The sequence below is a fragment of the Buteo buteo genome, chromosome 19 (assembly GCF_964188355.1).
Source record: "Buteo buteo chromosome 19, bButBut1.hap1.1, whole genome shotgun sequence".
Lineage (NCBI taxonomy): Eukaryota > Metazoa > Chordata > Aves > Accipitriformes > Accipitridae > Buteo > Buteo buteo.
Genome location: NC_134189.1, coordinates 1,510,818 through 1,536,405, shown reverse-complemented (window position 1 = coordinate 1,536,405; position 25,588 = coordinate 1,510,818). Strand labels below are relative to the sequence as shown.

At 44.6% G+C, this 25,588-nt stretch overlaps 1 protein-coding gene across 2 annotated transcripts in view; it reads left to right on the top strand.

Moving 5' to 3' along the window:
- The window catches only part of GRAP2 (GRB2 related adaptor protein 2), a 40,666-nt gene extending 15,777 nt beyond the window's left edge, over nt 1-24,889 (top strand). Inside the window, exons 1-8 of one of the 2 annotated variants that reach the window (XM_075050813.1) lie at nt 4,696-4,798; nt 10,640-10,742; nt 13,889-13,980; nt 16,284-16,403; nt 18,047-18,215; nt 19,804-19,935; nt 22,120-22,239; nt 23,662-24,889. In XM_075050813.1, the coding sequence (XP_074906914.1) occupies nt 10,665-10,742; nt 13,889-13,980; nt 16,284-16,403; nt 18,047-18,215; nt 19,804-19,935; nt 22,120-22,239; nt 23,662-23,841 (891 nt within the window). In that variant the 5' untranslated portion in view covers nt 4,696-4,798; nt 10,640-10,664 and the 3' untranslated portion in view covers nt 23,842-24,889. Of the gene's footprint in view, nt 1-4,695; nt 4,799-10,639; nt 10,743-13,888; nt 13,981-16,283; nt 16,404-18,046; nt 18,216-19,803; nt 19,936-22,119; nt 22,240-23,661 lie in introns of those variants that run through there. The other variant, XM_075050814.1, reaches the window with a different exon arrangement.
- The last annotated feature ends 699 nt before the right edge of the window (nt 24,890-25,588 follow it).

The following is a 25,588-nucleotide window of genomic DNA, read 5'->3' as shown; positions in this document are numbered from 1 at the left end:
GTTCTTGTGATCTTGTAATTGCTGTCAAGATGATAGTCTGGGATGTCACGAGTCTGGGATGTCACTTGTAATCACCCTGCAAATGCAGAAAGTAGAGAACCTAACTGATTAGATGCAAAAAGCTGCTAGTGAGACACTAATAATATAGTAACCCGGAGTTATGGGGTGGGGAATGTAGAAGAGAAAGTTAGCAGGTTTGGAGACATTTGAAGAAAATATTTAATATCATCAAGTTTGCCAGTACTCCTTTTAGAATAAGAAACTAGAGGATCATAGCAATATATTCCCAAAGAAAAATCTCTCAAAAGTGCAGAGATGCTCATCAGCTGGAATGGTGGCAGGTATCTTTGGAGATGAATTAGTAGAATGATGGGAAGGGTTGCATGAATCAAATCGCAAATTAACACTGTTGTTCAGGATTAAAGCCACATCTCCTTGCAATAAATGGTGCTACATTGATGGTACCAGGCAGTTAAAATTGTACACTCTCCTAGTGCATGCACAACTGTAGAATTAGAACAGTACTCTTACAGTTAAAGCTTATTCCTGTAAGGGACATGGCTTCACACCTTTAATTGAAATAATTGTACCACTTGTGCAAGCACAGTAGGTGTAGTCATACCAGCTAAACTGAATGTGGTTTATGAGGGTGATGGTGACAAGACCAGCAGCAGAATAGCAATAGCTATGCAGCTGATGCTGTTGACTGAGCTGTTTGAAAATCCTAGGACATGATCAAACAGGACCGCTGCAGGTGAGCAACAAGGTGCAGAGCTTTCAAGACAATCTGCGAACAGGAAGCATAGCAAATTGGGACAGAGCTCTGCCCAGATCAGTTCATGGGGCTCTGCAGAGAAGCTTTTATAGCACTGCCACTCCTGTGCGCTCAGTCCTGAAAAAAATAACTGCCCACTAATGACCTGTCACTGTGGACAGCCTGAGCAGCTGTTTGCAGAAAGCAAAGCGGCAAGAGAGGATGAATTGCTGTGTGTGGAGCATATCTGAATGTGGGGACGGGAATAGATGGGACATCGGGAAAGACGAGACAGCTTCCATTCATAACATTCAGCTTTATGTGGATTTACAGCCCTGACGCTCCTGAATCCACAGATGCTGAGTTATTACTTACAACAAAATGTAGCAATTGAAATCTCCCTTGTTTCCACACTTTGACTTCTGTTTCCCTTGTTGGCAATGTTACTTATAGGGGGCAAACTAATTAAGAACATGGGGCAGTAGTTTACACGGAGGACAAACAAAACCTAGCCACTTAATCTTTCATATATTCTCAACCCAAACAATTCAGAGTAGGCAAAATATTTGATTTAGACATTTTATTGGAAATAACCTTTTTTTCCTTTTCTTCCCTTTTTTCTTTTCCCTTTTGTTTCCTTTTCTTTCTGGCTGCTCCCATGCTTCCCAGATAGAAATTAAAGTGAATAAAATGCCTTGGAAAATTTTTTTTCTCTTGAAAATTCCAGCCCAGCAAGAAATTACTAAAATTTTTGTGAGACAATGTATTCTTAGGCAGTTTTCAGACATGTTTGCAGACACATCTATTTTGAGTCATTCACCTAAGTATAAAGGCAGGTGTAAGTTTAACTGCATAAATCTCTTTAAATCCAAGTTTTCCCAGACTGTGTCATAGACATGGTTCAGCTATCCCATCTGGATTGTGCCAGCAGTAGATGATGACATAAGAAGTCTGCAGCAGGTCGTTATGGAATAACCTGTCTGCCTGGGTTGGGATTTATCCAGTTGTCTAATAGAGATTGGCTAAAACATGGAAGCATGGAGTCTGCTGCGCTTCCCATAAGGTTTGTTTCTGTTATTTATGGCTGAAGTATCTGGATGTTTCTTCATATTTCTCAACATAGCTGTGATCCATGTATTCCACATGGTGAAGAGGTTAACATGCTACCATAACTATGACAGGGGAGGAGTGTATAGAAATGGAGAAGAAAGAAAAGAGAGTTATGTCCTATCCTATCCTATTTCCTATCCTTTCTCATTGTTAGGGGCTTGCCACTATTGAATGTTTTGTTTATGGTACAGAAAGCCATGGTTTTTATGGCTTGACATTAAATAGATTTAATATTATCATGAAATAGTTCTGGACACATAACAGGAATCCAGACAGTGTTTTGTGACATTGTCAGGCAGCAAGCACAAGTGACAGCTCAGAGCAGCGTTCTTGCTGGGGGGCCATTAGATCACATCATGGTAGAAACAGAGAAAATAGGTCGTTCTAATGCGTAACATAATGTAATCTGTCGGGCCATTCATAGAACATGAGAATTAACATAGCTTAAAACCAGCAAGAGTGTGAGGATTGGTGTCCCACCTGCCTGTACAGAAGTTTATATTCCTGATGTGTACAGTGACAGCCACATGTAAAACTTTCCACAACATGACAAGAGCTAGCTGCTGTACTCTTATGGTACCCTGCTTTCCACACCTGTATATTTTTTCAGCAAAATACATTGGGGATTATCCTCTTCAGAGGGAATTCTCATTGTTTCTGCCCCTCACTGGTTTGAGTTTACAGCCCACTTCTGTTTTAACTAACAGGTATTCCAGGGAGATTATTGCCTCCCCGAAGGGTGGTGTGTGTGGGGACTGCCACTGCCTGCTGCTGGACTGATTGTCTTAGACTAGCATGTTGTGGTGGTTTTCATGAAGTACCATGGCTCATAAGAAAGGATAAATTGGGTCAGTTTACAGTTCCACGCTGCCCATGATGCTGTGCCCAGGAACTGCAGTTTGGGGAAGGAGGGTAAGAACAGGGCAAGTACATGGCAAAGCTGCTTTCACTAGGGCATCCCAGATCCTGACACTTTTGAGAATGAGCTCCTAGTACTTATGTTATGAGAAATGATGGGTAAAAATTTCCTGTTTGCCTTTTCCATGATTCCCATTATTTTCTACATTGCTTTTGCATTTATCCCTCTGTCAGTGTTTTTTGTAGGGTGAAGGATCCTAGTCTGTTTAATTTGGTCCTTCCTTGTTCAGAAACTTTCCATTCCTTTGGTCATCCTTAATTACTTTCTCTCTACTATTTCTAATGCTACTCTCTCCATTATTGAAGCAGAGGGATGAGAACTAGTTGCTGTATGCAAGTTACAAATATTCAAACAGGTGCCCCAGGGATTTGTACAGTGACATGATGTTGCCTTCTGTTTTGTTCTCTATTGCTTTCCTGACATTTCCTAACCTGCCTTTTTGACTTCCACGGAGCTGACACTTTGATAGAACTATCCAGAGCAACTCAAAGGTATCTTCCCTGAGTGAAAATTGCTAATTTTAAGTTCATTGCTGTGTTCATATAGTTACAATTGTTCATTCCCATGTCCATTACTTTGCGCTGACATTCATCTTGCATTTCAACAGTATTTTGAAAACCATCTGCAAGTCTTTGTGATCAGATTTAATTTGTATTACCCTGATATTTTTTCTTCTCATCAGTAAGCTTTGTCACTTCATTTTTTTCCAGAACACTTATGAATACATTGAACAGCTCATTCAAGTTGTTTCCTAACTTTTAATCAGTTGTTAATCCTCTATAGGACCTTCCCTCTTATTCTTTGAGAGCTTAGGAGGTTTTTTGAGAGTCTTCAGTGAGAGACTTCATAAAAAAGGATTTAGAAATGCAAGTTCTATATCAGGTGATCACCCATATCCACATGCTTATCAGCTCCTTCAAAGAACTCAATCATATTTGTGCAGTATGACTTCCTTCTGCAAAAGCTCTGTGAGGGGCAATTGCTATGTCATTCCTCTCTTATGCCCAGCAATTCTTTTCTTCATTATTGTTTCTACCAATTGCAGGCATATAGAAGTTAGACCTCCTGCCCCTAGCATCCCCTCAAAATGCTTTTCAGACACTGGCATTGCGTTTGCTGCTTTTTCTCCTAGTACCAAGGCTGGGTTAGGTCTTTACATTATACGCCACGGTTTAATTGCTCAGCCTTTACTATTTCATGTTCAGTTTAGATTTCAGTCAAGATTTCTAAAACATTGAATCCTTTGATTTACTCATGTTCATTTACTGATTTGTCCTAAAGCCTTTTCTTCCAGTTCTTCAGCTTGAGACAGTTCCCCTGGCTCTTCTCTGCAAAGAAAACCCCAGTGTGGGGACCTCCTTACATCCCTATGGAAGATGCATGGATGCAGAGAATTCATTGAGCTTTTGTGCTTCATCCTTATCTTCTCTGAGCACTCTTTTTACATCTCAATCATCTGTCAGCCCTACAGACACTCTGGCAGGCTTCCTGCTTCTGTTGTCTTTGAAAATAATTTTATTACATGTTTTTATGTCTTCAGCTACTTGTTCCTCAAGATATGCTTTTCAACGGACTTATTATGGTTTCTCATTTAGCTTACCAGACCTGTGCTCTTTTCTGTTTTCCTTATTTGAGTAGAACTTGCACATTTTGAGGGACAGTACCCTCCTTTATTCAGCTGTTAAACCAGCCTGGGCTGAGGCAGCAGCAAAAGGCAGGTTCTTTTGAACTGACACCACCGTTTTAAATATGCAGTGTACCAATATTTCCAACATTAGGGGCTGATAGTCTGTGCCCCACTCTGTCCTGTGACAGACAGTATTCCGTGCCTCTGCCCCTCATGCCCACTCCTGACTGTCCTCATCCACACACGTGGACCCGTTACTGATGTGGCACACTGTCACTGCAGGGAGGAGCCAGACGCAGGCTGAGCTCTCCTTCTCTTCCTTCCCTTAGACGGTAACGTGCCTCCTGCTTTCTAGCAAAGTGCCAGAGGAGAGGAGAGCCGCTACAAGGTATGGGGCGAGTGTGGCTCTGAGACTTGAGTTGGGGGAGCTGTGTGGGAAAGGTCCTAAGGAGGGAACGAGGTGGGGGTTGGAAGGAGAGGTAAAGTACCGTGCGGTAGGGGAAGAGCATGGGATCCCAGTGCCATCTTGTTCATCAGCTTCCACAACAGGGCAGTGCTTTTGCAGGACAAATCCCTGTGCCTCCGCCAAATCATACCATCTGGAAACTGAGGGAGGAGGTGGGCAAACAGAAGGAGGTGCTTTCCCCCACCCTAGTCCTCCATACCAACCCTTCCAGCGCTGCAAAGATTCGTTATTTTATACTCTTACAGTATTGTGCGATATTGTGCTACTCTATTTGGGGCTGCTGTTGCACAGGCTTCCCATCGTGCTGCATAGCTCTACTCTGTCATGACTGGAAGTAGCACAAAAGACTCAGGTTCCCCAGGGAGATTAAGCACCACCCTAGTCTGGGGCATTTCTTACCAACTGCTGTTGGTTATCGAGTCCTGAAAGTTTGTTTGCTCCATGAATCTGGTTCCTAGGAGGCTTATTTTGTCTGCGCACCAAGGCTCAGCCCAAGTGCTATGCATTGCTCTGGATGGCAGGATAGCCGAGACTTAAATGCGACAGTGCTGAGTGTTTAGTGACTTGTTCTCCCTTATAAATTTTACCCTCTTATCACTGACAGTCAGTGGAGCTGCACCGTTAACTCCGTAGCAAGAGGTTTGGTTTTGGAACGAAATATTCCCATGCCACTTGTATGTGGCCTAGCTGGTGAAAACAAAGCTTTTATCTATCACAGCTCTTCTAGATAACAGATCCCTTCTCCATTGTTTCTGCTGAAATGTCTTCTGGAGTTTCTGTAGAGATGTTCAGGGTTGAATTCTGTCCCTGGTTGCTCGTCAGTCCAATAAGTTGTTCTTGCAGAGCCGAACAAAGACACAGTAGCTCGCGCTGTATATCTTGGTGCAAAACCTCACTGAATGGAGCTGTAGGCTGGAGATGTGTGTGTTGCAGGCATAAAAATAAAAACTTCTGTTCATATGGCTCCTTTAAGTGGGCACGTTGTTGCAACTATGCCCTCCTGTGATGTTAATATGTGAGATTGAGCAGGGCTGAGCCTGGGCAGTCCCTGAGCGGTAAACTCTTCATAGGTGGTGACCTTCCCTGGCATTGTTATTACTGAATTTTGACCCAACTTGGTGTAGGGTAACAGTGTTAAACTCTTTGGGATGCTGCTGTCAGACTATGTTGCTTGCTGACATGATTTAGGCCTTGGCTCTTTTCATCAACAGAGAGATGCTGATGTTCTTGCTCAGGGAATGGCATTCTGCCTAACTGAAATACCTACCTAGTGCTCTCAAAGCTATGCGGCTTTTCACTTCTCCTTTTATGAATCTTCTGCTGCACTGGTCCCACAGAATTGCAGTAGCCTTATGCTCCTTGGATCCACCTCATTATAATGGGGAACCACAGAGAAAATTCACCTCCAGGCAGAAAGCCAGCAAAAAATGGAGGGTACCGGTCAACTCACACTCGGAACTGAAAGAAAAGTCCTCCTTTGAACGTTGCATAGACTTCATGCTAAACTCTGTACAAAGGTGATTTTCACACAGAACATTATGCACAGTCTAAAATTGTCCTTGGTTACTCGAAAGCTTAAAGGAGTTGCACCAGGCAGTTAAAAGTGGAATCTGGTGCTCCATCTGCAAACTGCAGTGCTGTCCTTTGGGATAAAAGGTGTTTGAGAAATGTAAGTTATGACAATAATGAAAAAATCCCTGTGTCTCTGTGTCATGGGGCGGTGCTCGAAGTCACGCACATGCAGAGAGGGAAAGAATGGGCCCCTGGCAGGGGAGTTTTCATGAGGGCCCAGCACTGACCCATGTGGAGTGCGGATTCTTAAGTTACAGATGGAGGGAGGAACAGGATCAGAAAACCAGAACTGGTTTGAAGTTCAGGTGATGAAAAGTGGTAGGCTGGAGTTCAAAGACAGGATTATTGGCTAGGGTTGCTTTAGTAGTTGGTGGGGGAAGAGCTTAAGGCCACAGCATTACTGCATTGCTGATTTATCAACACAGCCAACACTGTGTATGGTATTAGTCACTTCTAAATCCAGCCGCTGGCAATGAAAAGCACATTTAATCCATGTGTTAGATTGTTTGAAGAGGTATCTGTCTCCTGGTCTCTCCCCGAGGTTGGGATTGCTGAAATTGAAAAGGAGGTGAGAGAGGAGATTTTAACTGTTTCACAAACCCTTCTCCTTCTGAGGGGGTCACATCTCCAATAGCATCTTTAACATTTGAGATATTGAAAAATGAAGAGCTCTCTCCCCTCTTGCCCCCTGCAGAGAGAACTGCCACTGTTGTCTTCTGTGACTTAGGGGCAAAAATCAAAGACAGGATTTGTATTTAAACAGTTTATTGTTTTTAAGTGTGGGGTGTTGTTTTTTTTCTCAAGCTGGGATTAATGCTCTGCACTTAGCAGTTCCAGGACTCATCTGCACTGTTGGCTCTGACCTCTCTGCAGCAGCCCACCGCTGCAAGATAAAACACTGAAAAACATCCCTTATTAAAGTAATTCTCCTTTAGTCTTTTTCTTCAGTTCTCTTCCATGAAAGAGTATCATTGTTTAACTAGTTCCCTCAATGGTTAATTCCCCTCCGATTTAATACCCATACACTCTGTTAGCACACAAGGGGCTTACGCTGGCTGTGGGAGGTTATAGACTGAAGCTCCAAAAATGTCAGCACAAGAATAGAGGACAGTTCTCAGATCAGGCTTGAGTTGTATCTGCAGAGTTACACCAATAACTGGAATACGAGTGGGGGAATTAGACGGTGAACCTAAGCTGTATTTGCAAATCTGCAAAGGGTATCCAAAGTAAGAATTAAAGAACATCAGTAAGTCGACAGAGAGAAAAGGGGTGAAAATGTTTGGAATAGCTGGAAAGCTGAAGACTGAGAATAAAGCACATTGGTAAAACATAGGGTGTTATAGTTCAGTATTGATGTATATTGACAAAACCCTCAGACAGCAGGCTGGAATAGCAGGTGTATAGCAGATCACAACTGAGCTATGTACTCCAAGCTACATGGGAGGCTCCAACACTGAAACAACCCCAACTGCTGCAGGATGGGTTCATGCTGAAAGAGCAGAGCTGTCTGTGGACTGCTAAAATATTTGCCTTGGTGCCATACAGCTTATATGAGTCACATGAATACAAATTCACTTATAAGCAGCAAAAAAAAAGGTGTTAACAGAATCCAATAGGAAGTATGTGAAGATCTTTTTCTAGTTAAAAATGAGATGTAACAAATCTCAGAACTAATCTCCAGTGATGCTATGGCCCCTCTTGAGGATCACTTTGTCCGGGCATCTTTAGTCAAGTGCAAAGGCACTCTGCAAGCAGGAAATAGGCAACTTGGCCAATAAATAACTGCTTTATACAGTTAACACACAGAGAAGCTAGTTAGGATTTAATGAAATATTAGGCTAAGCATTAGCATACTCCTCTCCTGTGTAAATGGACCCAAAGAGTCTTTGCTGGTGAGGCAGGCATCAATTGGGAGGGAAGAGTTGGCCTCCATGGTTGCCATCTGCCACCACCCGGGTCAGGACTGATAGCATTGACAACTCAATTCAGTGACCCCAATGATTCGTGACTGGTCCTCAGCTGGACTGACCAGCAGGTCAAGGGAGGTGATTCTCCCCCTCTACTCTGCTCTCTTGAGACCCCATCTGCAGTACTGCGTTCAGCTCTGGGGCCCCCAACATAAGAAGGACATGGACCTGTTGGAGTGAGCCCAGAGGAGGGCCACAAAGATGATCAGAGGGCTGGAGCACCTCTCCTGTGAAGACCGGCTGAGAGAGTTGGGGTTGTTCAGCCTGGAGAAGAGAAGGCTCCAGGGAGACCTTATAGTGGCCTTCCAGTACCTAAAGGGGCCCTATAGGAAAGCCAGAGACTTTTTACTTTTTACAAGGACATGTAGTGATAGGACAAAGGGTAATGGCTTTAAACTGAAAGAAGGTAGATTTAGATTAGATGTAAGGAAGAAGTTCTTCACTGTGAGGGTGGTGAGGCACTGGTACAGGTTGCCCAGAGAGGTTGTGGGTGCCCCATCCCTGGCAGTGTTCAAGGCCAGTTTGGATGGGGCTTTGAGCAACCTGGTGTAGTGGAAGGTGTCCCTGACCGTGGCAGGGGGGTTGGAACTAGATGATCTTTAAGGGCCCTTCCAACTCGAACCATTCTATGATTCTATGACTATCCCAATGAAACCTGTGGTTTTGTTCTTCCTCTGAGATTTTATATCTTTCCATGTTGGTGTCTTCCTCTTGAATCCCTAGGCTACTGCAGGTGCCGTCTCAACAGCCCTACCTCTGTCCATAACTTTTGCCTTACAGACTTTCTCCCAGCTCGTTCTCAGCAGTTTGAGTCAAGTTGCATTCTGTCAGAGCTGGGCCCTGCATCCTTGGTACACAGGTAGTTAAATCCCTGGGTGGTGTGTCAAAGGAGGAAGCTTACAGCAGGTATTGCAGAGAAGGAGGGTTACAGTAGCCTGTTGATTTTAAAGTGGCATAATTTTGGAGCTTGCTCAGTATCAGCACTTTATATTTTGGGGATCTTGTCTCAGTTCTAACAGGAGACAAGAAATAGCTCCCTAACGAGGGTTGTTCGTACAGCTTCTTTCTAGGGTTTTCTGGTTAAGAATGTTTTGAATCAGGCAAGTTGGCACTTCTTCTCAAGCTGTAAAGTCTGGAGTTTTTTGTGAGAGGTGAGGTTAGGTAATGGAACCTTTGGCTTCAGGATCATTGTTCCCAGATGAACCTAGCTTAGTAACCGTAAAAATTACTTTTATATTGGAGCTGTCTGATGGTCTTCACAAGCTGGGCTGCAAGAGCATCTACCAGCAGTGCACTTGCTTAATGTGGGACTGCCTAGCTATTTCTTGTCTTGCCACTGGCAGCTTCACCGCTGGGCTGTAGAGTCCACGAACCAGCCATGGGAAATGAGTAACTCTCTTGATTATAGAAGTGTGGTCCTGCTGGGGTACATCTGAGTTACATGAGCAGGAAGTGGTGAAGAAGCGAAGCTCATGTTGCTACTTCCCCTGCCACATCTGCTCCGCTGATGAAAAGCGGGCTTTGGTTTGCAGGCTGTCTGGTACGTTTCAGGCTCCTGGGTTACCAACACCAAGGTAGAGTAAGTGCATGCCTTAAATTTGTCAGTGCTACAGTTCACTCTCTGCCTGCTCCAAAATAGGGAATACAGCCTTTCTGCAAACAGTTTTTCCTAGCTGAAAGTTGTGGTCACCCATGCTAAGCCATTACAGAGAAAAGACTCTTTCAACCTTCAGTATTGTGGCCCCTGTCCAAGAAAAAAATATATTTATTGCAAGCTGTTCGTTTTGTCCGCAATTTGTCTCACTCTTCAGATATGGAGTAAGTCACTGCAGAGGGCAAATGCATTCTTCTATTGTATGACAGAGTCACTTGCTTTATTGGGAACTGTGACAGAGTAGTGATTGGTCTATACAGAAGATTTTTCCCTGCTACCAGCTTATTTGGGTGATGTGTGCAAACTTCTCCATGAGATTGCTGCAGAGAAAGAGATCTGTTGGAATAAGCATACACAATGCATTGTTTGGACTACTGACTTGAGGTAATTATAGCCTCTTGGCCATGCCATCACTTCTACCTGCTAAAGTCTTTCCATGTCTAGTAACTAATGTCTACCAATGGTTGGTGCATGTTCATCCAAATCACAGCATTGCCTATAAGCTTTCTAGAGGCTATACTCAGCAGTCCCAGCAGCTCGTAGATGTTGACAAGCATATACTTCTTCCAGCTTTGCTCTGCCACCAAGACACAGTATGGAAGCCATTGCCAAGTTTGATTTCAGTGCTTCTGGAGAGGACGAGTTGAGCTTCCGGGCTGGGGATATGCTGAAGGTAAGTGCAGCCCCAGGCTTGACTAAACAGCATTTTTGAGAGTGCTGCCAGATCCTTCTATGCTCCCATTTGCCTTGACAAAACAGATGAAGACAGATGTCTATAAACTGGGATACTGATGCAATATGCTCATCTCCCATAGGGCTTGCTATAGGTCAACGAACAATTCCCAGGTCGCTTGAGTCTGTGTCCACTTCACTTGATTTTAGGTCCATAAACTATGGATTTAGTTGCCTACAGTCCTCCAGTAGTCAGCAGGGAAGGATAAGTACATTTGCTGAGGCAGAGATCCAGTTCTTCAGTAGACAGATTTTTAGGGTCTGTCTGTTTTCATTGACTATATAGGTAGTCTAGGGTGACTACACTTAGGATTACCATGTCTAAAGGGAGGCAGGATGAGTGTGGTCCAGAGAGACTGCTGTCTTCTTTATTTCCAGCTCTTAAACTGTTTCAAAGTTAGTTATCATGCATTATGGAACTTATATCTAACTTTTCACTGTACATAATTACTGTTAGTTGCAGCAGCGTTTTTAGGCAATTGCAAATAGAAGAGGAAAAGTCCATGAGACAGTCTGTTACACACATAATGGAAGAGTTTAAGTGGTCCTGGGCTAATAATATTATATACACCCTTGCAGGAATTCAGCAGTGGGGGAATGGCAGAATTAGAGTTGATTATATATGATACAGAGCATGTGAGAGTCTCTTTAAAGTTGATGTGCATGTGTTGTGGTAGAACAGTTCTTGTTAACCCTGCCAAAGTCCCACAGATGAAGTCACACGCTGCTCCACCCTAATTATTTATCCCCTTCTCAGGCTCCAGCCTAGCTGTTCTCTTTCAGTTGAGTATAACTCCTCTCTAAGGCCTTAACTCCTCCACTGTGCAAAGGGATGATGTACAATAGGATCTAAACCCTTATTTGGCCAGGGAGCCTTCGATACCTCCCTGTACAGTCCCAGCTATTCCAGTTAATAATGAGATATCAGGTCTCGGCCTTACCTCTTCCATCACCGCCATTTTTTATTTTATTGGCCTTTTAATTCTTGAAGCTTAGACAAAGCTGATGGCATCCAGAACTCATTAAGATCAAATACCATTTTTTTCCAGAGAGCTATGAGAAGGTTCTGGAGAAATTACTGCCTCTCTTCAGCATAGACAAACACTCTCATTCCTGATTCTTCCTTAGGTCAAAAGTAGTCCCCATGTCCCTACTGTCCCATGATCTTTACCTGATGTCTTCTTCCTGAGGAGATGTGGTTTCATCAAGCCCCTGGCTGGGATGGTGGTGTTGGCCAGATCACTTTTCCTTCTGTTCCTCAGTTTCCCTTCCTGTGAAATCATTATAAGCTAGAGCTTCCTTTCAAAGTATGTTGGAAGCTACTGATGAAAAGTGTCGAATAACACTAGACATCGGTATTATTAGTAGCTGTCACAGAGATTTCACTACCAGAAAAGTCAGACTGCCTCTTGCTTTAATGTCCTTGAGGTAAACAAAATAACACCTTAGCTGCCCAAGCCATAGTAAGAGTAAGTTTGCTTGACTAACATCTCTCTTCTGGCATACGCACACACACATTCATACCCCTTCATGAGCCCCCTCCTGCTGCCTGCACAACCTGCTGGCTGCCTTTTCTGATTTATAAAGGAGATAAGATGAACAGTATTGATGTAGAGATTAGAAAACAGGAAACATGAGGCCCTCAACCAGCAGTGACAGGAGGAAATCCACCCTCTCACCACCCCCCCCACATCCTTCTCTGAGAGGATGACACGGAGAGAAACCTGCCAGCCCTGTACCGAGAACCAGCAGGTGGGTCTTTCTGGAAACCTTGCTGCCAAAAGAGCAGGGCCTGAACGTGAGCAGGGAGTAGCTATCATCCCCTTTGGTTGGCCACAGCAGCAAAAAAGAGCCTTAATCTGGCACCCAGGGATGGGGGAAGCAGTGACTATACAAGCAGGGAACTGCACAGCTTTCTATTCCCCAACCTTTCCGTATCCAAATGCATCAAAAAGGCCTACGTGGCAGGCAAGGCAATGGAGAATCGGCCCCAGAGACAGTAACATCCTGTTGCCAATACCGAGCAGTTAGAATGTGCATTAGGCTCTCAAAAACGTGAAATTGGCTTACAAAACAAGTATTATTATTGTTAACAATAGATTTTAAATTAAGTCTTTTCCACTTGCTTTCTCCTTTTAAAACTGTCATGGCTCGTGCTTTCAGGCTTCTCTCCAAAACCAGAGAGAACAGAAACATGTGCTATTTCATAAAGCAGAATTCTGGCCCAGGAGTTGGAATGTCAAACAAAGCACCAAAGACCACAACATTTGCAGTGAAATCACAATGTGGTTGTATCCCTGTCCCCTCTTCTCTAGTTTAGGTCTGTATCAGGGGCCATCAGCCAGGGAGCAGTGAATTTGGGCAGTCCCTGCTCAGCAGTGCAGTCCCTAAGGACCATTACAGTCACCATTAATGTGAGGACATTTGAAGTTGCTCCAGTGTGTGTGCTGTGGACTAGCTTCCTGCAATCCTACAATATCTTAGGTGCAATAGTGGCTTTAAATTCTTTTTGCCTCCTTCTTTTATCTACCTTGGCAAAGCTCAGAGCAGCTGAAGACTTAACTCACTAAATAATCTCTTGTGAAATGACATGTGAGAGCACATGGTAACATCTGTGCAGTCATAACGCACACACGCAGAGATATAGCTGTATATCCCTCCATGCCCATATATGTCAGAGGAGTTGTCCCAGATTTTTTTTTTACCTCCCTTGTGAGATGCTCCAGTACCAACTATTAAAAGCAGCACAGAGAACTCCTTAAACCCTTATTAAGTCCTTCAGAGCTGAATTTCTCCATTTCACAGACATCAGAGACATGCAGACGGCATCTCCAGCCACCTGGGCAGGCATTCAGATGAAGGCATGAAGTTAACAGCCAATCCTTCTAATTCTACTCGGCCTTCTTTATTGCTTTGTTTGCTCTGAAGTGGTCATCAGCCACTAACTTTGCTGCACGATGGGTGGGAAGTAGAGCATATGTGGAGTTCTCTTCTATTCTTACAAGAAATTCGAGGTTTCTGCCGGAGTCTTGGTTACTTTTGCCTTTCTCAGGAGACATTTTTATTCCATCCATCTCTTGGTTGCAGGTTTTGAGCTCCCAGGAAGAGTGGTACAAGGCTGAGCTCAGAAGTCAAGAGGGCTACGTTCCTAAGAACTTCATTGATTTTCACGTTCCCCCGTAAGTGTCACGGAAACCGTGTGCACCACCATTGCACGTTTCCACAGAGCGCTGTTGAGAGCACGTGTGCGGGCGTGTACAGAGACATGACAGAGGAAGCACTGGTTATAACATACTACAATTTCAGGCTGGCAAGGATCGCCATCATGCTATCCGCAGTTCTGCCAGCGTACCTTATTTCTACCCTGAAATACCCTCTGTTCTTTCAGAGCTGGATGCTTCTCAATGCTCTCTGCTCCCAAGTGACTCCTTTGTTACTGCTGCTCAGAGGGATGTCACTGGGATGTGGCAGGGACTGCATTTAGATCTCCTCGGACGGAAGGAGAATAGTCACGATGTGAAGTCTTGGTAACAGAGGCAGAGGCTGAGCACAAAAGGAAGAGCAAGAGCTCTCTCTGCAAATGACTTACAAAAACGTAACTCCCTCCCCCCAACTCCTAACTCCGCCGGCTCCCGTTCCCCCCGCGGGCTGTGCGTTTCCCTCGCTACACTAGAGGTCAGTGCAACGCTACGGGAAACCTGGCAGCGGGGCTGGCTCCGGGATTGACAGGGGACACACCAGACCCGCCGCCCACCTCCCACTCTCCCACGCTCCCACCCAGCCCTTCCCCACGTCTCGTGACTGCACCCCCAGCCACAGAGCTGGCAGAGGACACCCGTGCCTCCGTCTCCCTCTTCCCACCGAGCGGACGGCACCGCGCTTCCAGAAAGGACGGCTGCGGGTTTAAATGCGGGTTAAATGTGCTCTCCGGCCCTGTGCCAGAAATACGACAACGCATGGCATTTTTACAACTTCTTCCTTTCAGCTGGCAGAAATGCTCCCTGAGGCCCCTCTAATTGACCTCTTCTGAAGAAGTGCTGCAGCGTTTCGGGAGCGAACAGGCAGAGCCTGCACCAAGCCCAGTACTGCTGGCAGTAAGACACTGGTGCCCCGAGCAGGCGAACTGGGAGTGTATAAGGATTTTGAGGGGACAAATAAATGCCACTGACCCCTTTGGAGGTGGCCCTTACCGGCCTTTTTGGATGTACGCCAGCCTGCTTGGCTGAGCTGAAGGACATTATTAGTTTGCTGTGCAAATATGGGCTTATACTTTTGGGCCTCGGGGGGATGAGTTCTCCCAGTCAGTTGTTCTTGTTCACTCTTTCACGGGGCTGTGCCATCATGCAAGGACACTAGCAGCTTCTTTTTTCACACGCGTTTTTCTCATGATGCTTTCTCTATGCAGGAGCTGTGAAGAAATATTTCCACTTTGACGCTTTTCAAAGAGTAGCAGGTCTGCACTTTGAAGCAGTTCAGGCCAGATGCTAGAACCAGATGTAGGGCAGAAAGCCGTCTCCTATTTTTGATGGACCGTTTTTTCCCATCTTTGTCTTGTCAAGTAATCATTGAGACTGTTATCAGTGCTGATTAAAGTCTGATTTCCCTTTGCTAATGATACACAGGTAAACTGTGATGATAGTAAGGAGAAGTATAACAAAACTCAAAAGTAGAAATGACAGAGCTTATGAAACTATCAGTCCTTAATTTTAATGCAATACAGGCACTTAAGCATTACATAAAAGCAGAACACTGCAGACTGTAGATCTTATCCGCTGTGGAGGGGACATATATAAGTCTACATGATGATTTTTTTTCTCCACTGAAAAATTCCTGTTGACACTGTATTATTTTACTATTTATGGTGACTTTCTCATTATTTGTCCAGTGCCTTATACTACTGTTTGTTATGCCTGGCTAAATTTACATAAGTGTGCTTATGTATTCTGTGTTTCTGCAATTTTGTGGTATTATAACTCTTGCAGGAACCAATTTATTAGTACTAAAACTTTCATAGCTTGCTTCTGCTAAAAATTTATGTGTGTCCCTTGCAATATATCCATCACAGTCCAGTAATTTTCAATCAGTTTACCAAAAGCAATTTGATGTATATGTCTGAGAATTATGTGTGTATGTATATATACATACACATCTGTAATTTAAAATTTCTTTGACTAACACCTTACTGTACTGTGCCTGTAATTACAGCTTCAGCTGAGTGTTACTTCTTAGCAGGCCAAAGCTTACATTGTTCTCTTTGCATTTACGTGCTTTTACTGCTCAAAGAAAATGGTCTGCACCCATCAAAACCCTGTACCTTAGCATGTACATGGCCACTGGGAGTAGTCATGCGGGCTCCTCTGATCCTTTTGTTTTGTCTCTCCTCCACCCTGCTTATTCACATTCTCCCTACCCTCAATTTTTTTGTTCCTCATCTTACTTCACATTCCTTATTCACATCTCCATGATTTTTCCCACTTGACAGTTGGTTTGATGAGAGGATATCCCGCCACGAAGCAGAGAACATCCTCATGAGCAAAGGAGTTGGCTCCTTCATCGTCCGAGCCAGTCAGAACTCTCATGGTGACTTCTCCATCTCTGTCAGGTATCTGCTTCTGATAGCATCTTCCTGCTTCTTTTCCTGTTTAATCGTGTCCCTAGCCTCCTCTTGACAGGATTCCTAATGTGACATAGCCTCTTGGGAAGTTTGCATGCTGCCAGTCACTGGCAGTGCTGCTGCGTTGTGAATGAGAACAAATTAGGTATCTGATTCCCAAATGTTTCTGCCTCTTTTCAAGTGACACAGTGAATGCCCCATTCCAAAGCTGCAACCCCTGGTGACCTGCTTCTCTGAAAGAGCTGCAGCAAAGCAGAGTGGTGCATGGGACAATTCCCACAGTGCAAAACACGTGCCTTCCATTTGTTTTAATTCCCTGACAGCTCTGGTCACTGAATCCAAGCATTCCACTACTACTCATTAAGAGATGACTATTACATTGTTAACTTATCTCCCACAGGTCACTAAACAGCCATTGGACAGGAATGGTGTTCCATTGCTTGCAGCCCAGCTGCATTTCAGCAACTTATTGTAGCCCAGCCCTTCTCAGAGCGTTTGCTTCAGAGCAGAGCTCTTAAATGATGGTTGGTTTCCCAATTTTCAGTCAAAAAATTGATAACCAATTTTAAGTTAGAGTAGTGCTTACCAGTGTCTTTTCCAAGCAGTGTGCACTTTCTGATTCAGGGAGCTCAAAAAGTACTGGGGAGGAATGCAGGAAAACATTCTGGTTACATCTACACCAATAAACTAAGTTCAGTCAGGCTCCTTCTCTGGCCCTGAGGTCAAGCAATGTGGCAGATCTCAGATCCATATGGCTAAACCCTCTTCACCCCACAGGACAGAACAGCTGTATTCAAGCAGCTCACTGCAAACAGTTCCTGGTCCAGGAACTAGGACCCATTCTGTCCCCCTACCCGTGGCCCAGCACTGTCTAGGGGATGGTTTTTTGCTTAAACCAAAACCATGCTAACACTTTAACAGCTTGTGTGACTATAGCACTCCAGGATAGCACTCAGTTCCTGCCTGGTCCCTGTTTAGTTTATTTGAGCAGAGGTAAGAGGAGGGGAGTTGCAGGGGAGGAGCAGGGACAGAAAGTTGAGACTGTTAGTTTGGCTTGTAACAGCAACCAATAATTCCTTCTTTTTTTTTCATTTGGGTAGGGAGAATGACCAGTAGTAATGATATTACACTAGATATTATACAATTATAAAACTCAGTGTATGGCTTCATGTGGCTACATGAAGTGGTGATGCCTGTGGTGTGAAAAGGTATAATACATCTCTTGTAGTCAGTGCAGACTGGATGTTAACAGGAACCTGCAGAGGCTAGTGCGTAGACTACAACTTCACCTTTGTCTCCCATACAAAATATGGAATAAAGCTTTTAGCTATCTGTGGCCCTGAAAGCTCCTCTGGTCTTTCAAAGGAGAGGCTTTAAAACCCTATGCTTTGTTCCGATAGTGCTTTGTGACTGGGCAGCCCTGTGGCACTCCAGGTTTGTAACTTGATGAGTCTTTTGAAATATAGAGCCACATCTAGGTCCAGTACACACAAGGACCGCCATTGCTTTATTTTCCAGAAGTCTAGATTTGGTCAAGAAAGAAGCTTTGGTGCCCTTCTGGAAAAGGCTTTTTCAAAAAAGATAAAAGTGCAATCTGGTTGATGATGTCTTACTTTTCCAATTGGATCCAGGCATGAAGATGATGTGCAACACTTCAAAGTGATGAGGGATTCAAAGGGTAACTATTACTTGTGGACAGAGAAATTCCACTCACTAAACAAGCTGGTGGATTACTATAAGACAACTTCCATCTCCAGGCAGAAGCAGATCTTCCTGAGGGACAACAGCCGAGAAGAGAAGGTAAACACAAACTATACTTAGGAGTTTCTCAGTAAGAAACCTTTCTGTGGAAGGAATTCATCCCATGAGAATGTCTCAGGGCAGTGGAGAGGGAGAGTCTGTCCTTGGACACCCAGTCACATCAATACGCTGGTGGGCCCTGCAATACAGATTTTAGTGGATTCAGTTGTATGTGCAGTTATATAACTGAGCAGAATTTTCTGATTTTGTTTTGGATAGCAATAGGCAGTGCTGCAAATCTGCATAGAGGTGCTGTGCTAAGGCCCCAGAGCTGAAATTCTAAGATGCCTTACACATACAAGGGAAGCAGGACTTACTTTATTGAAATGCCTAGATTTCATAAGGGCAGGTACACAGCTGACTGGTAGGTTGTGTCTGAGAAGAATTTGAGTCTGGTTTCCTAGTGTCCTTGAATGCACTCAGAGTGCAGCTGTTATGACAGTTGAAAGTTTGTCTGCTCAGAGGAATCATCCATCTCCTGTTACCGAGCAAACACAGTACAGAGTGTGGAGAAACTGATGGCAGAACCTGCAGCAGTGGCTGGTAGGAACTGAAAAGTACTGCTGAGAACATAGCAGATATGGGAACAAGCTGTGCATTCAGGGAAGATGTAGTAGATGTTTGAGAAGGCAGGGAAATCCCAGCCCAATGAATGCCTGGTTTTGTGCCAGGGGAAGAAGCATATGACATAGGAGAGACTGCTGTGCATTGCACACACAGTACTGCTGCAGTAACTTAAGTCCTCCTCTACTGGGAAATGGATTCTGGTATTAAATTACCAGGATATGCAGGTAAAGGCAAGGCAGAAAGTACATGACTTGCTCACGGCATCACTAAAGTTTTATAGGCTGCACATGGGTCATTCTTGCTGGCTCCAAAAGAGAGATGATATATTTTTCAGTCTGAAGAAGGGGCTTGTGGTGTTGTCTCCTTCTAGACCACTTACACAAAGCTTTAAAAATGCATTAGTAAGGTATAAAATAGAGACTATGGGACCTATGAGAGAGAGATCACAGCAAAGAATTGTCTGGGGAAGGAGAAAGGAAAACTGTATGCATGTATATCAGTAAAACAACCTGTTTGGGCTGACTGTAAGCAGGAAGGGAAAGAGAGCAGCATTTGCTCCAAGATGCAGACAGGCAAATGAAAGAACAGGAGTCAAGTTTGCTTTGGCAAACACTCTGTACATTTGTTATGGTGATGGGCTCAGCAGGGTATATTTAGCACTCGTCACAGTGGGGTTTCTGCTCACAATTCAAATTTCTAGATACTACAGCCATATGATAAAATGATAGTAATATACAGATTTCAGTGAAGAGACAAATGAAGTCTAAGGGCAGTATTTCCAAAAAGAGCTCAGCTTCTGTGCCAGTCCTCACATCAGTGGCCACATTTTCAGCCCAGCACCTTCTATTACTACCCACTCTTCAGATGGGGAATGGCTATGACAAAGACCTAAAGGATCTTTCCTTTGGAAGAACTTCCAAGGTAGAGGGTAGTGGTAGTGATCAGTGTGCAACAACTGCTAAGTTGAGGATGTGGTGGGAAGCAAAACCTGACCTCACTTTTGTGATCTTTCTTCCATCAGGAGAGGCGTGGTGGGAGCCTGGAACGGATAGGCCGGGAAGGATTCCACCTGGGTGGAGCAGCTGGAGAAGACCATTCTTCTATATCCAAGAGATATGTAGAGCATCCTATCCCTATACTGCAGCAGCAACAGGTACTACCAGGAATGAGGGGCTGGGACTTCAAGCCCAGGTACATGAAACACTGGCCTTAATCGCTTGGTAGCGAGTGAACAGTCACTTTGTCAAAAATCTGCCACCCTGAACCTGCTTTATGAAGCAGAGTCAGTTAGGTCTTCGTACGAGAATAGCAGCAGTGATTGTGTTGGCCTGGGGAGCTCTTCTGATGTGCAATAAATATGTGGGCTTTTATTTAGTTCTGTGATCTGTGACTGATTGACAAACCAGCAAAAAATAGAAGTCAGTGTGCAGTGGCCATTTCACTGGGAACCTGGGAGTACTCACAGGGATTTTGGGGGGCTCCATCCCAAAAACTGGAAAACAAGGAATGGTGTCATGTTCTTGCTTTGCTTAGGAAAGGATATAAGGTATCACCCAGTGAGAGCGCAGAAAAACACTCTGAAATCTTGCACACACACATATGTGGTTTCAGGAACTTGTCTCTAGTCTGTGGGACAAAAGAAACAGGCAGCAAGGTTTCCTTTTTCTGAGTTATGCTACTGACATTCAGCACCACAAAACACAACACAGGAATGAGAAATGATTATGTTAACCCTAGGAGAGTTTGGTTTCCTTCAGAACATTACTCCTTCCCCTCCTCCTCCTCCTCCTCCTCCTCCCTTTTCTGGGCTCTCTCTGCACTCTTTCATCATGTTACATCCCTGATGTATGAGGTTTCTTTACTCCTTTGCTTGCATAGAGGACAACAGCAGTACCTGGTACTGTCTTCAAAGTTCCTCCTGATTAATTTGGGGGGGAAATAGTTTTCCTGGGGTTGGCTCATCTCTCCAGCTAGAGACAGTGTAGCATCATCCAAGGAGAGGACTTGTCCTACTGAAGGGAAGAAATCCAAAGCCATGACCCTTAAGGCATGAGAACTCCCACATTGCAAGGCCAGGGATAATCGTGAAATGGCTGTTCTCTCTCAGACAACCAGTGTTGCCTGTCAGGGGACTGCTGATGGAATAACACAGCTTCTGACAAAGCTGAGGGCCTTTACTCTTTGGAGCACAGTCTATGCATGAGTCACATTTGATACAGAGCAGAAGCACTCACAGGAGTGAAGCATCTATGTAGTAAGTCTTGCAGCTGCAAAGCCAAAGTGGGTTCACTCACTTTCTGGCAGGGACAGGTGAGGTGCAAATTGTGCTCCAGTCTCAGGCAGCCTCAGCAACCTTTTTGCTGACAAAAGTGCAAGTGAGACCAAGGGAGTTTTTGGAAGTGGGTGCAAGAAAGGAAGCAGCGAGAGGGAGAGGGTGAAAGCTGTTTACAAGCAACAGCAAGCACAAGCTGTTGTTCTTCCTCCCCTTTGTTGACACAGCTGATCAGACCCTGTGTCACTGAAGCACTGCTGCAAGCTGAGCTAACATGATAACAGATTCTGTCACACCGTTATCATAAAAAAAGCTTAGTGCATGCACTAAGGGCCTGGAGGGATGAAGACACTCAGTGCCTCTCATCTGTGCAGACAAAAGAGAACTTGCTCCCTAGTTGTTGCCTACTTCCTCTCTCCAGCAGTCTGGGCTGATTTCTGTTGATATGACTTCAGATGTGTGGTCATGTGGCTTCTTTTCTTTGAACCTGATTTTGTCTCTTTCTTCCTGTTAATGGGGCTACTGGATTCTCAGACTTGGTCCCTGCCTTTTACAACATGGAGCACCCCAAGAAAAAGTAAAGCAGTGAGTCTTCAGATACAGTCAGCTGTGTCAGCGTTGCTGCCATTCCACCAGCATTTGGGACAGAAGAAGAGCAAGGAGTGGGCAGGACTGGGGCATAATGACTCCAGATTGGCAAAAGTCTCCTTGGCAAGCATGACTTTTCACCTGTGAGTTAGAACAGCCTTGGATTTTTCTGCAGAAGTCCCAGAGGCCAAAAAAGCTCCTCTCTGACCACTTTTCCCAGCAGCTGTGGAACACAGCTGAGGACAGTCAACTTTCAACTTCTAAGAAGAAAAATCCAAAATAGAACAGTCTAACGTGACCTCTCCCATGAGGGGCATTGTTTGCAGAACTGCAGCACAGGGACTGTATTGGAAGCAGACATCTAAGATGATTTACTTGAGGGTTGGACCCTGACTTCCTGGCCACCAATGACTCTTAAAGCCCCTCATTTATACATCTCAGCATATACATGAATTTCTCTTGGTGTTTTCTTTCTAGGATAGATATGGTGGGAGTCTGGACAGGAAAGATGGGCTGCACGGACTAAGGGATCACAGCCAAGGAAGCGCAGCAGCTATGCAACGGAGACACACAGACCCGCTGCACCAGCAGACATCGGTAGGTGATGTACCTGAAGGCCCCATCTGCCCAACTCAATGGGTCCCTTAGCAATGGCCAAGCAGTCTGGGCAATGTCACCTGCACAGCAGTTGCATGAGGAATAGTGTATTAAGCCTGTCGGGACATATCTTAGAAGGTGTTTTTGAGTCTCAAGATTCTACCCCAGCCACTTGAATCTGCTTCTGGGGCACTCTGAAGGTAGGACTACAGTGTTACATGAGTGAAGTTCTAGGACTGCTCTCAAGGCCAGTCTTAGTTAATGTGCACTTAGTAGAAGAGGGAACTTAGCATGACCTCAAAAAAAAAGGCATCTGGGACATTGTGAATGAGCCCAAGCTCACCCATGGGTTTGGATCAAGCATGGATCCAGTCCAGCAGAAGACATTTCTGAAAACCTAATGATCTTTCCTAGAAGAGCTTCATGCCCACTGATGCAAGGGACTATCAAGTATCTTTGCCACCACAGCCAGGCCTCCCTAAGCACAGTAGCTAGACGTACAGTACTCTTTTTAAGTCCCCATGATAAGTTGCCTCGTGATACTGTGCCACGCTGCAGTGCTCCTTCTGCCTTGCAATGCACTTGCACCTCTCAAATTGTCCATGCCCCATGGTGTGCATGCCAACAATTTCTCAGAAAAGAAGCCCATGCAATGCCCTTTAAAATCTGATTTCTGGTAAAAATGGGAGATTGACTGCAAAGTCTCTTATGACAAAGTTCTCATAAGAAAAAAAATCTGACCATAGTGCTCATTTATAAACTGATAAACCCAAACAGTTCCTAAATCCTTTTGATCTCAGGGGACTGACTTTGGGGAGAGTCCAAAGAAGGTTTAAGACCCTCCCCTATGCCCCAGAAGTGCCTGAAAGAGCAAGTATCATTCTTTACAATGTTCACTAGACTTGCCTGTGTGCTGGCTCTCTTGATGTATCCCTCATAGTCCTCTGCTGGCCAAGGGCACATTTCTATAGCCGTACCAGCACCAGCTCACCTCCCTAGAGCCATTAGTTTATAGTGTACAGCCCAGCAGGACTCAGGCAGGAGCCCTTCTCTGTGGTCTCGTAACTGGCTTCAAACATGGCTACCACAGCTGATCTTACAGGGCGGAGGAGACAGGAAATAGTGTTCACATGGCTCTAAGGACCTGCTCTCAGTCTGACTTTTCACCTTGTGGTGCGAATACCCATGAATATACTGAGGCTGCTGAGAACCCAAGCACCCTCCCTTGGGTGTCCCGGAAAATTGGTCCCTCCTTCCTGGCATCTTGGCCACTTCCTGGTTTAATTGCAAGATGGTCTCAATTTCAGCATTGCTTGTCCTCTCTTACTGACCATATGGAATGGGGCATAAGAGGGGTGACGGGAGGATGATTTCTAAGAGTCCTGGCTCATTGTTCCCTGCCTGTCTCTATCTCCTTTCCAGCGAACGCTATGGGTCCGTGCCTTGTATGACTTTGATGCTGTGGAGCATGACGAGCTAGGCTTCCGCAGTGGAGACATCTTAGAGGTCCTGGACAGCTCCAACCCATCATGGTGGAAAGGACGTCTGCGTGGGGAACTGGGTCTCTTCCCTGCCAACTACGTCACACCGGTGCCCCTGTGAGGGCACAGTATGCCCCAGAGGGCCATATTGGAGCTGCTCTCCTGACATGACAGGGACAGAGAGGGAGTGCATCTTCCCTTGCCCCCAGGACATAGGGTGTTTTTGGTTTTGTCTTAATTTATTGGCAATTGATCTTTTGAAATGTTGGTATGAAAGGGAACCCTTTGAAGAGGATAGGAATTTTTTCCCCTATTTTTCACATCCATGAAGGGGAGACAGCAAAAATCCTGGACTGTTCATTGAGACCTTGCTGGATCCTCCCTGCCCTGTCACTTCTTTGGCTAAGTATTGATAACTTCCTGCAGTTAGGTTTGTTCTGTGGAAACGCACCTCAGACAAGTCAGGCTTCAGTATTCAGGTAGCCCTACCCCTTCCTTTTGGATCTGGTAGCACTTGTAGTCTCTCCAGGCTCCATTTCACCTTTCTTTCAGAGGCAGGAGGAACACCCACATGTATTAAATGATCATTAGTAATCACATTTATCATTCAGGTAGGGGAGGAAAGTGAGGGGGCCCTAGGCTGAGGTGCAAGGCAACCTTGACTTTTCTAAATAGTTTCTGGCTTACCCCTCTAGTACTTTCTGTGGGTATGGACTGTACGGATATACCAGATGAAGGGAAAGGATCCTGCAAGCTTTTGTACAAACAAACCAGTGGTGAAGGTATGGGAGGCTTAGAAGCTACTTTCTTTGCTTCTTCTGATAGTCCTGCTCTTCCTTCTGCGCCCCATAATGACAACTTGTCCCACTTTCAAGCTGCTCTCTGAGGTACCTGCACTTCTGTTAGGCATCCTGGTTAGAGCAGGTCAGGCCCTTCAGCTAAATTAATATTCACTGGATCAGATAACAATGAATATCCCTCACTGGTTCCTTTTCTAAAACTGAATTGGGGAGAGGTTGGAGAGAAGAGGTTTTTCTGGTTTGGTGGCAGAAGTTCTTTCCCTGAGAACGTGGTGTGTTCAGGATCACTGTGTGCACAACTCTGACTTGCTGGTGGAATGCCTCATCCAACAGGTTAAGCTGTTACTTTACAGTATGCAGAGAATAAAGTTGTGGCCATCAAATAGTCTGTTCTCTGTTCCAGTTTCTTTTGGATGAAATAAGGTAAATGAATAAGTTTTTCAAATCATTGCTAAGTGAATGGCCAGATGTGATACAAATATACTGCAAATGCACATTAAAAATGATCCATACCCTGTGAAGGAGACACTGCTGCGTAACCACTGCTCAGGCAACTTGATATTAAACAAGCTGCCTGAATTTTTCACAACATGTGGGACCTTGGCAGTCAGCAAGGAAGTGATGATTTATCATTCTTGGGAAAGAAAGAAAAGGCAAGTGAAAAACTTTAAAAACAAATCAGACCCAGCAAGAAAAGTGTTCTTATCTTTTGTTAGTCCCAGTGGGAGAAAAATAATCCAGGAAATAGGTTCTTGGTAAAGTCCAATTCAATGTAGCTGGCCTAAATAAAGCTGCCAGACAGAGTGTTAGCAGAAAGAACCCATTGTCAAATTTTTGAGAGAACTCCACCAAAAGCAGATTATTAATGGCTGAAGTAAAATGAGAATAATTAACAAGGCATATAAGCTCTAAATAGAATAGAAAACTTTGACAGACACATTAAGAGCTTATCTCCATTGGCTACCAGGGTGGTTCAGGAGATGGAGAGATACCGTATGACTTCTTGGACTGGACTTGGCCCTGCTCTCTTGCAGCAGCTCTGCTTTGGGCCTTTAGCATCTCCATTTG